The sequence below is a fragment of the Danio rerio genome, chromosome 2, assembly GCF_052040795.2.
Source record: "Danio rerio strain M-AB ecotype USA chromosome 2, GRCz13ab, whole genome shotgun sequence".
Classification (NCBI taxonomy): domain Eukaryota; kingdom Metazoa; phylum Chordata; class Actinopteri; order Cypriniformes; family Danionidae; genus Danio; species Danio rerio.
Window position 1 is genome coordinate 14,356,507 of NC_141022.1, and position 12,409 is coordinate 14,368,915.

The following is a 12,409-nucleotide window of genomic DNA, read 5'->3' on the forward strand; positions in this document are numbered from 1 at the left end:
TATATGCATTGAAAGCAACATGGATGTTTCTAATGCATGAATATTTTACATTTTAAAGAAGTTAAGGAATAAAACTCTTTAAAAATGGCAATTATTTCCAGTATCTTATAGAAAACATATTTATTTTTTTATAATTCAGCTTTTGTCGAACATACATGATTAAATGTTTTAATTTTAGAGAATAAAGTTTCTGTCATGGACAATTTTAATAATGTTCAGGGTTACTAAATTGGAACTGAATTGACAGTAACAATTTACAGTTTTACAACTGTAAAACTGTAAAAAAAAAAAAAAAAGCCAAACATTCGACCTGCTATAACTGCAAAGATCACATGATACTAATGAAATCAGGATTAAAATATTTTAAATTTGTCCAATATGTGATTAATGAAATAGTCCGTTTTCCTTTTGTAATTGTGGCAATAGTATTTGTGTGTCTGGGATCCCGTGTCGTGCAAAATGGGCCTTTAGTTTGTGTATCACTGTGCTTGAGCTGGTATCAGTAAGATAATCAATTTCCCAGAAGTTAGAAAAATTGTCAACTGTGATGAGATACGCTCTGTTGTTGAATGAAAATAAATCTGTGCCTACTTTTGCCCAAGGCCTTATCGGAATGTCATGTGCGCACATTGTCTCTTTCTGCTGTCGCGCATCTACAGTTCTGCAAACAGCACATTTCCCTATGTATTCTCTCATAGCGGCACTCATTCCAGGCCAGTATACACAGTCTCTTGCTCTTCGTAAACAGCTTTCTATGCCTAGATGTGATGCATGTATTCTCTCCATGATCTCTGTTCTCAGCTTTGCTGGTATTAGAGCTCTCTCTCCTCTAAAAATCACTCCACCTTGCTCACTAAGCTCTTCTCTTATAGAAAAGAATTGTCTCACCTCTTCTTTCAGCTGAGTTTTCTCCTCTGGCCATCCCTGAGCTATCACTTGCTGCAACATCTGAAATTTCTCATCCTTAGCTGTTTCTCTCTGTATCTTTTGTAGAATCCCTTCTGATATGGGCAGGTACTGCAACATGTTGATTGTCTCAATTTCTGTCTCTACTGATCCTTCTGCAGCACATTCTGGTAGGTATGCTCTGCTGAGAGTATCTGCTAAGTGCATCAGTCGACCTGGCACATAGACAACGTTAATGTCATATCGTTGCAGTCTCAAAAGCATTCTCTGTAATCTTTTGGGCGCATTAAGCAATGGCTTTTTTACTATGGTTTCTAGGGGTTTGAGGTCTGAGTGTACTTCTACTTTCCTGCCATATGTGTACTGGTGAAATTTCTCCATTCCAAAAAGAATTGCTAGGCATTCTTTTTCTATTTGTGCATACCCTTTTTCTGTGGCTGTGAGGGCTCTGCTGCTATAAGCGACTGGTTGTCCTGCCTGCAAAAGTGCTGCGCCCAGTCCTGTCTCAGAGGAGTCACATTGCAACACTAGGTCGTCCTCTGGATTGTAGTACTTCAAAACAGGTGCTGAGGCAATCATTTGTTTCAGTTTGTTGAATGCATCTTCCTGTACATCAGTCCACTCCCAAATCACATCTTTGTGTGTCAGTTGTCTCAATGTGTCACAGCTGTCTGATAAATGTGCACAAAATTTAGACAAATAGTTCACCATACCTAATAATCTCTGGAGTCCCTTCACATCAGATGGCCTTTGTGTCATGATCTTTCTCAGCTGCCTCATCATTGTCACCTTCACCACAGATAAGGATGTCATCCGCTATTATCCGTATTCCTGGAAGCCCCTCTAATGCCTGAGTCAACCTGTGCTGGAACACTTCTGGAGCCGGGCTGATTCCCATAGGCATTCTAATCCATCTGTACCTGCCACATGGCGTTGCAGAGGTAGTGAGGTAGCTTGACTCTTCTGAAAGCCTTATGTGCCAGAACCCATCTTTCACGTCACACACTGTAAAGACTCTCGCTTTGGTCAGATCGGGGAGAACATCATCTATGGTGGGTAAGGGAAAATGTTGACGTCTCAATGCTTTGTTTAGTGGTCTTGGGTCAATACAAATTCTGAGTTTTCCAGACGGTTTTTTTCACCACCACCATGCTGCTAATCCACTCTGTGCTCTTTTCCACCTGAGCTATAATGCCTCTCTCTACCAGGCTTCCCAGCTCATCTTTTAGGTGTTTCAATAGTGCCACAGGAACTCTTCGCTTTGGAAGCCTTACTGATTTCACTGCAGGATCCACTTCTAGGTTATATTCTCCTTCCAGGCATCCATCTCCTTCAAATATGTCAGCATACTCCCTATGTATGTCACTTTTGTCCCATGGTTCTTTTCCTCTGCATCTTTCTGTGGTAACAATATCATCAATTGCCATAATATTTTTATGCTGTATTCTTACCAGATCCATTGCCTGTACTGCCTTGTTTCCCAGTAGGGGCACTGATGAGGTGTCCTCCACAACAATAAACTCCATCCGGTACAGTTTTCTATTTCTCGGGTTTCTTATTTTTATTTTGCATTTTCCTACTGGTTTCAGGGTGCTCTTATTATACATGACCAGGATTTGTTCAGTCTTTTCCATCACGGTGTCAGGGTTTAACTGCTGAATGGGGATTACGTTACAACTGGCTCCACAGTCTAATTGAAATTTTACTGGTCGTTCTCCTATCAACATGGTTGCAAACAGTTGTTTTTCCTGTGTGTCCTCTCTCATTTGCGAACTAAGGCTTAGGATTTCCTGAAATGGTTCCTCTTCAATTTCTGCCACACTGTGTATTCCTTTTCTCTTAGTTTCTTTTGTTTTACACGTGGCAGCAAAATGGTTTAATTTGCCACATTTTTTGCATTGCTTTCCATAAGCTGGGCAACTCAGTTTTTTCCACTCATGCTGTTTTCCACAAAATTTACACTTTGTATGAGTTTGTTTTGCACCCTGATTTTGTTTAATTCTCTGTACTGTGTGCACTTCTTCAGCTTTCTGTCCTTCTATGGTCATTACATTCTCTTTTGACAGTTCTGATGCTCTACAAATCCTTACGCATTTCTCAAGCGTCAGTTCAGGCTCTCTTAATAGACGTTCTCTCACATGTGAGTTCAGTATGCCGCAGACAATTCGGTCTCTAATCAGAGAATCTTTAGCTGATCCAAAGTTGCATGTGTCCGCTAGCACTTTCAAATCAGTAATATACTTATCAATCATTTCGCCTGAGTTTTGATTTCTGGAGAAAAATTTGTATCTTTCTACTGTTTCGTTTGGTGCTGGATTGCAGTGGTTTCTGAACGCGGTTATCAGCCATTCGAGCGTCAGTTCACCGTCAGCCGGGAGGGCGGCGCCTAGCGTCTTACTCAGTTCTCTCCCGGTTTCTCCGATTAAATACTGGAAAACTTTTACCTTCGTCTTGTCATCCGCATCTGTCAGCGATAAATCAATGTACAGGGAAAACTCTTCTTCCCATGCTTTCCAAGCTTTTGGTATATTCGTCGCATTCCAGTCAAAATTCGCTGGCGGCTTCAATCCGAAAGCACCCTCCATGATCGGCGCACGTCTCTCTTAATTACTTTCTCCGTAGTGATTTACCTCGGTCTTTCACTTTTCTTCTTGGTAATTTACCGCTGCCACCATGTTTATGCTTAGTTCACTCTAATTGTCAACTATCACTCTATATATCAATGAATCTCAGACACGCAGGTTTCACTGTGCTTCCTTTACTTCACATGCATGCGCATAGCAATGACGTCATACACTACAAACCATACATGGTCTGTCACATCCTCCCATCCTGCTGTCTATATACACAACATATTGTAACAGTATTGACCGTTTATAGTTTAAACATTTACAACTAAAATATATATCTTTTTTTTTAAGAAAAGCTAAATATTTTTTTAGCTTTTGACACAATGACACATGATGAAAAAATACACTGACTAATTCGAACATCAAGAAATCATGATTTTTGGTAATATGATCTTTGAAAATGATGAACACATTTTATAAATAATTAAAAATGGAACAATTTAATGTACAATTTTTCAAAGCTGAAAAAAGTATGGCTTTGGTCACTAAATGTACCTGCAACTATAGAATCACCCATATAGTTCATGGAGAGCAACATGTTTTTCTTTTCTTGCAAAACTTGGCAAACATCACTTAAGCAAGCAAAGACTGAGATAATTATAATCTGCAGTGCAAATAATAGTTTTAAAATAAAAGTTTGCTCTTAATAAAATGACAGAGAAATATTTAAAAAGATACATTACTTCTAAAATGCTATAAATTATTTTATTACCTTTTAATTATATATGATTTTTTTTTTTCGGGCCAACCCAAAATGTCACTTGGCCCACCTTAAAGTTCCAGCCAGGCCAGTCAAGTACATGTATCCCTTTCCTTTGTCTTTTCATGAGGAAAGAAGGAAGCATATTGTGCTCCAAAATCTCTATGTACTTTTGAGCATTAATGGTGCCATCACAGAAGTGCAAGTTACCTTTGTAAAAGGCACTGACACACTTTTGGACACTGTTAACATATAACTTCATTTTTGGGACAGTAAAGTTTTAACAGGCATTTGTGGATGTAACTATTGTGGTACTTGACAAAGAATTGCCAAAGTAGTCCAGGGCCCATGTGGAGATATCACGAATGATGAATGATGATTTTTGATGAAGTGTCACCTGAGAGATTGGAGATTGTGGTAGTTCAGCTTAGACTTGGACCCTTGTCCTTTACACACTAAAACTCTTCAAAATTCTTTTAAATTCTTTGAAATAATACTATTGTAATGTGAAGGGGACGCTGACAATAGAGTGTGGATCCAAATGCAGGTTTTAATAACAGAAATGGTCAGGCAAGTAATGGTCAACACATGGGGCAATCAGGTACATACAGAAAATCCAGAGTCGTAGTGAAATAACAGGCAAGTGGTCAGAAGGCAGGCAGCAGACATGAATAAACACTAAAACAAAGCAGGGATCAAACACGGCAAGACAAAGCAAAGGAAACACATTGTAAAGTTCACAAATAGATAAACAAGACTCAGCACTGGTGTGTGTGTGTGTGTGTGTGTGTGTGTGTGTGTGTGTGTGTGTGTGTGTGTGTGTGTGTGTGTGTGTGGGTGTGTGTGCTGTATAAATAGTTCATGTGCAGCTCCCAGCCGTGAGTGTCATTTATTCATTTTCTTGTCGGCTTAGTCCCATTATTAATCCGGGGTCACCACAGCAAAATGAACCGTCAACTTATCCAGCACATTTTTATGCAGTGGATGCCCTTCCAGCCACAACCCATTTCTGGGAAACATCCAAGACACACACACCCATACACTACGGACAATTTAGCCTACCCAATTTACCTGCACCTATACCTGAAATTGGAGCTCCCGGAGGAAACCCACACAAACGCAAGGAGAACATGCAAACTCCACACAGAAACGCCAACTGAGCAGAGGTTCGAACCAGCGACCTTCTTGCTGTGAGGCGACAGCACTACTTACTGCACCACTGTGTCGCCTAGCCGTGAGTGTGTGTAATATAGCAAATGAGGAACATGTGCGTGTGAGCGGTTTTTTTACTGTTGAAGGTGACAAGTCTTTTTTGAGGATTTTTAAAAATACCTTCTTGGCCTATTTTTGTTCTCAAAGGACTAAACCTTTCTTGGGTGCTGCTTTTGTACCAAATCATGATTTCAATCAACTGTTGACATCACGTGTGACATCACATCATATTTTAACGAGTTTATCTGATTATTAGCCCTAAATTGCTCCTCTCCAAACTTTTTAAAAATGTGTTGCAACAACCAAAATTGGTTTGTAAGGAACACATTCAATAATGTTTGTTGTAATACTTTCTTTATATATTTGCATTGTCCATACTGTCCCAACTTTTATTTTTATTTTTATTTTTTATTTTGGGTTTTATTATTATTATTATTATTATTATTATTATTATTCATTCATTTTCTTTTCGGCTAAGTACCTTTATTAATATGGGGTCGCCACAGCGAAAGGAACTGCCAACTTATCCATATGTGTATCCAGCTGCAACCCATCACTGGGAAATATCCACATACACTCATTCACACACATACACCAATGGCAATTTTAGCTTACCCAATTCACCTATACCGCATGTCTTTGGACTGTAAGAGAAACTGGAGCACCCGGAGGAAAGCGAACACGAGGAGAACATGCAAACTCCATACAGAAATGCCAACTGACCCTACCCTGAGGTTCAAACTAGCAACCCTTTTGCTGTGATCATGCTACCCACTGTGTCACTGTGATACCCTATTATAAGGGGCCAAGCAGCGAAGCTGTGGAGGCACCTATTGTTTCTGTAAGTGCTCCTATTGTTTTTATTATTTTTCCGCTTCTTTCGCCAGATTTGAATGGCAACCCATATAACCGTATGGGGGAAAGTTGTATAATTTGGCACAATGATCGAGGACAGTGTAAACATGAACCACAGCAAATCAGAAGTCTCCAAGTCAAACTCTCTAGCGCCTCCAAAGCGTACAAAATTTCACTTATGTATCTAACTTTTGAACCCAATGGGCTACAATCAAAATTCTCTTTTCCTCTGGATCCTTGGCTTATTCAAACACACCCTATGTCAATTCAGAATTTTTTTCCAAAACTTATTTGAATCAAATTTAACATAAAGCTTGCAAAAATGCATTTGAAGCAATATCTCCGTAACATATAGACGTATTCACACTAAACTTGATGTGTGTTATGACAACCATGGTCCGAGGTGATCTGCAGCGTTTCGGTGCCCTGCCCCTAGTGGTCCGCAGATATAAGAAAATGCTTTTTTTACGTCTTAACCCCCCGTCCAAAAATCATAAAATTGGTCTCTTCACAACCGACAGAGCATGCAGAGTCGAATGATTTCAGATTTTTTTTGGTCAGCCAAAAAATGCAATATTTTAAAAACATATTCGTGTATGATTACAAAACATTGTATGCATCTTTGTCACCATGCCCTGAAAGTACTCAAAACTTTTGGACACAAGGTGGTGCTGCTCCAGAAGTTTTAAGCAATTTTTGAAAGATGCTAATAACTTTTTCTAAGCATTGTTTATGACATGACTTGTGTCTTCTTGTATTCCCTAGATCACGCCGAGACCATTGAAACCAAATATGCCAAAATAAACTCAACTTCCTGTTCGCCATTTTTTGTTTTTCAGATTTTTACCAAATTTTTACCAAATGTTGGCAAAAAGATATGGAATTCATGTTGATACACAACACAGTTTTTATTTACACAACCAATAAATATGCTGGCACAATGTCTGAGATCGTCTGAGGCTGTAATTCTACAATGTTTTAACATATTGACGCTGAACTTTAAGTGTGTCATTGGCGTCTCACAATAACCACCACACATAAATTAATAACGAAACTTGTTGAATAATAAAATGTTGATTGCATAGTTTTAATGTGTTTAAATTGATATCAAATTATTCCTTTTGTATTCCTACTGAGAACACGTGTTTCTTCTCGAGCAGTACTGCAATTTGTCAAGCGCAGTCATGTGCTGTACTGCAGCTGCAAAGGCCGTGTTTTCATAAAAAAATAAAATAAAATTTCTGTGGTTTACGCAATAACCACCATGTGGTGAAAGGAACAACCACTTTTCCTATGAGTCAGTTGTCATGCGTGTTTAGACGCATGTACAGTATTTGTTTGCGACAGCGATCGATTCAGCTCCGTTGATGCCTCGAGCCGCTGGGTTTCTTTCTTTCTTTATTTGTAGAATATGTAAATTTGTATTAACATATGGATACAACAGAAAGACATAAAACTTTGCAAATTGCATGTCCACTTGAGGGCTCAACACAATTTTATAGATCTTGATAAAATAACCTAAGCGATATTGAAATCATTTAAAGATATAAAAATATTAGATATAATAAAAACATTAAATAAACGAATATAAAACAAACAAAAGCTATATTGATTTAGGAATATACAGTGTAACATAAATGTATAAAACTTTTAAATCCATTTTGAACTTTAATTTCACAAAAATTCTAAAAAAAAAAAAAAGATTTTAGATATTTCCTAAAAATAATAAACAATGTAGTCTATTGCAATTTTACTATTTTAAAATAAATATTATTTATGAAGAATTTGGATATGGGGATATTAATCAAATCGATCAAACAGAGCTTTTTTTTTTTTTTTTTTACAAACAGATTGGGGAAAACTGCAGGTAAAAATGTCTTCTATGACATCAAACACGTGTTTATGATTTTATATAACATGGTAAAATTTAAAGATGAAATTAATCATCACGAGAAAGCAATCAAATTGTTTGTTACAACATCAAAACCCATCCCTGCAAAGGTGAAACAAATGATGAAGTCAAAATGAGCGAATTTGTGTGGAGTGGGAAGTAATGCATGGAAAATGGAACTGATGTTCTTGGCTGGTGGAAGTTGAACAACCCTAACCAAAACATGTTAAAGCACTAAAACTGCTTACACATTAAACACGTTTACAAAGCCTAATCTTGGTGAGTAAATGGTTTAAAATTATAACCAAATAATAATTAAATCATACATGAAAACAAAAAAGAATTAAAAAGGTACTTTCTGATGCTTTTGCTCACCCAAAAATGCTCTGTTTGCACGATTCTATTAATATCATTGTATCCAAATACTTTATAAATAATATTTCAAAACCTCTCTGTTGTTTATTGTTTTTAGAAAACATTAAAAAAATCTTGAAAGTTCAAAATGGCTTAAAATGGTTTAGTTTATTTGTATTGTATATACCTATTGTTATATATTTTGTTTGTTTTAGATTGGTTTAATTAAGTTGTTTTATTATGTTCGATATAAGCGGCTGGGTTTCTTTCTTTCTTTCTTTTTTTAGAAGATAATACAAAATATGACTACAATAGAAAAGCATAAAACTTTACAAACTACGTGTCCACTTTTATAGGCTCAACATAATGTCATATCTAGATACAATAGCCTATATTGAAATTGTTTAAAGAATTACAAATATCAGATATAAATATAAAAAAATAATGATCACGTTAAATATATAAACCAATATAAAACAAACAAAAGCTAAAACAATTCAGGTATATAAAATACAAATAAATTAAACCATTTCAATCCATTTAAACTTTCATTTTACAAAGGCCACTCTGAAAAAAAAAATTTTAGATAATTACTAAAAACAATAGACAACAAAGGAGTTTTGAAATTTTATTTATAAAGTATTTGGATCCGATGATATTAGACCAGCTGAAAGACCAGCTAAAAGCAGGTATAAAGTCCACTGGAGAGCATGTTAGTTGTGCACCTTGTTTACACATTGCTTAAAACACACCACATGTACAGCAATATGCAAATATCTTTACAAATGAAAAATAATTAAAGTATTAAATTATTGCAAAAAAAAAAAAAAAAATATATATATATATATATATATATATATATATATATGTGTGTGTGTGTGTGTGTGTGTGTGTGTGTGCGTGTGTGTGTGTGTTTGTGTGTGTATACAGTTAGAGTCAGAATTATTAGATCCCCAGAATTATTCGCTCCCTGTAATTTTTTTTCCCCCAATTTCTGTTTAACGGAGAGAAGATTTTTTTCACATATTTCTAAACATAATAGTTTTAATTAATCATTTCTAATGACTGATTTATCTTATCTTTGCCACGATGACAGAAAATAATAATTTTCTAGATAGTTTTCAAGACTAATTAAGTCAATTCATCTTTATTTCTATGGTGCTTTTACAATGTAGATTGTGTCAGCAGCTTCACATAAAAGATTATATTAAATTGAAACAGTGTCAGTTCAGTTTTCAGTGTTGCATTTCAGTTTAGTTTTCAGTGTGGTTTAATTTTTACTGCTGAAAGTTTAAACACTGAAGAGCTCCATGTGTCCCAAACCATGCAAGCCAGTGGTGACAGTGGCGAGGAGTGAAAAATTTAAAAAACTTGAATGAAAAAAGGCTCCGTTGATGTTTGATTGTTTGCCGCCAGCCCTGACCGTTAGCCTGTTGTTTACCACAATTCTGTTTACACTGCCTTGTTGCGTACGCCGGTCCCTCACCAATGTCTTTCTGACTCAAAAGCCTGCAAGATAGATCCCAGTCCTTGTGATGAATCAATACAACTACATCCATTCTGCCCACGGTAGAAAAACAAGCCATGCCTACTGTTTGCTCATTTAAAATTCCACTTCTCTAGGAAATGCATCACAATGCAAAATTTTTTTCACCATAGAATTTTATTATTATTATTATTATTATTATTTATTTTTATTTTTTTTTTAATGATCGCGGCTTCTGGTTCACCAGAACTTTAGGCATGAATAGCTAGAGTGGCAAAATACAACATTCAATTTTCTAAAACAATATTTGTGTATCTTGAAAATAATATATATATATATATATATATATATATATATATATATATATATATATATATATATATATATATTGTTATTAATAACTCTGTCTTCATTTACCATTTATAATTTCTTTAGAATATAGACTTTAATTGTCTTATTTTATTGTCTATTTACGAAGCAAAAAATAGTCCTCACTTTCGATTAGGTCACAAAACTGCATGATGTGTTAATATATCTTTCAATTCAATTCATCTTTATTTATATAGTGCTTTTACAATTAAGATTGTGTCAAAGCAGCTTAACATGGAAATTCTAGTAAAATGAAACTGCACCAGTAGTTTCAAAGTTGAAGTTTAGTTTAGTTTAGTTCAGTGTAGTTTTATTTTCACTGCTAAAAGTCCAGACACTGAATAGCAAACCCACTGATGTGCAGCTCCATGAGTCCTAAACCAAGCAAGACTTTTGATTACCTGACACAAATTGTTAATTTATCAGATCAATAATGACAAACACTGAAAATATAGATAAGACATGTAAGACCTAGCCAAGGCACTTCTAATATTACTCATGTAATTTTCAAGCCTATCAAGCAGAATGTTGTGATCAATTTTATGGAATGCAGCACTGAGGTCCAATAACTCAGAGAAAAATGCAAACATGATGGGACAATAGAAGCAGATCTCTCATAACCATTAGCAGTGCTGTTTTAGTGCCATGAAATGCTCTAAATCCAGGTTGGAATTTTACACTAAGATTGTTTCTCTGTAGGGAGGAATATAGTTGAATAGACATGACTTTTTGTAGTATATTTGATAGAAAATACATGCTAGAAATAGTTCTATAATTAAGAATAGAGGCTTGAATGGTAGGTAGTTTAAAAGTTTTAGGCTCATAAGGTGGAGTGTTATTATTGTCATTATAAGCCTATTTATTGACAAGCTCATGACAGTATAAATCAAAACTTGATTAAAATTGTGCTGTGGATTATTTTTCCGTAGTTATCCAAGCTAACCGAAACATATGTCCACAGAGTCATCCAATAACCAGAAGCTCATGTTGGAATACGAGAAATATCAGGAGCTACAACTGAAGCTTCATAATGTTCAGCAGGAATATGAGCAGCAGCTGCACAGCATGGAGGAGAGTAAAACCCAAGCCTTGGAGGATATGATGCAGTCTTATGAGGCTAAGATGGAGGAGAAGATGATTTTGGTGAACCAGGTAAGTAATGTTATGTCATTACAAACCAGTATAACTATATAGTATAGTTTACAGCAGTGGTTCTCAAACTGTGTTTCTTTTAGTGGTACGCGGAGTGAGGGAAAATAATAATAATAACAACATGTATATGTACCCACCGGCGTAGATTTAGCATGGACTGAGGGGACGCCTCTCCACCAGTACACCTCAGCTATTGAAATGTCCCCACCAACATTTTAATTCTTTTTAAAAAAAATAAAAATAAATTTGCACTGTTAGTATTAACCTAGACATGCAAAAATGTTAAATCTCGTCTCTCCTCGAGTCGCACCTCCCCCAAACACATATGAACATTGTGATTGGCTGAGCCTTTCCCTGCTGTCATGTAAGAGGCTGCCTGTATCTGCGTTCAGCTGTAGCAGCAGCAGCGCCTAACTGCAGGATAATTTCCCATCCAAGAAAGGTGTGTAAGGTCTGTGACATGCGAGTGAGGATGATGGCAGCAAAAAAGGACATAAGGAGCCTTTTTCAACGAAAAGTGTGTCACATAAACTCAAGTTCGAAAATGATTAAGTCCGTGATAATGCCGCTAATGTTCGTGTTTTTTTTCCCCAATTTAACGCACAGTCTGTCCATATAGCAGGCTGATATAATCTGTGAATATTAGAAATGCTTCGTTTGCACTATGGCTAAAACAAACGGATGTCTTTATTAAACTCTCTTTATCTGTTAATAAACACTCTTTTAACATTACACTATCAGGCCTGTAGCCAGCTTATTGAAAGGAGGGGTTATTTTTCTGAAAAACTTAACCTTGTCACGTTTTAGCGTGATCAAAACAATAACAAAAACGGGAACAAATGATAGCGGATTCA

At 36.1% G+C, this 12,409-nt stretch overlaps 1 protein-coding gene across 13 annotated transcripts in view; it reads left to right on the plus strand.

Moving 5' to 3' along the window:
• The window catches only part of cfap57 (cilia and flagella associated protein 57), a 311,646-nt gene that overhangs the window by 136,004 nt on the left and 163,233 nt on the right, over window positions 1-12,409 (plus strand). For 12 of the 13 annotated variants that reach the window (XR_015477379.1, XR_015477380.1, NM_001442688.1 and 9 more), the window contains 1 exon segment: window positions 11,365-11,555. Coding sequence is in view for 11 of the 13 variants with exons in the window: in NM_001442688.1 (NP_001429617.1) it covers window positions 11,365-11,555 (191 nt within the window). In the remaining 2 variants the exon portion in view is untranslated. 13 annotated transcript variants of the gene reach the window in all.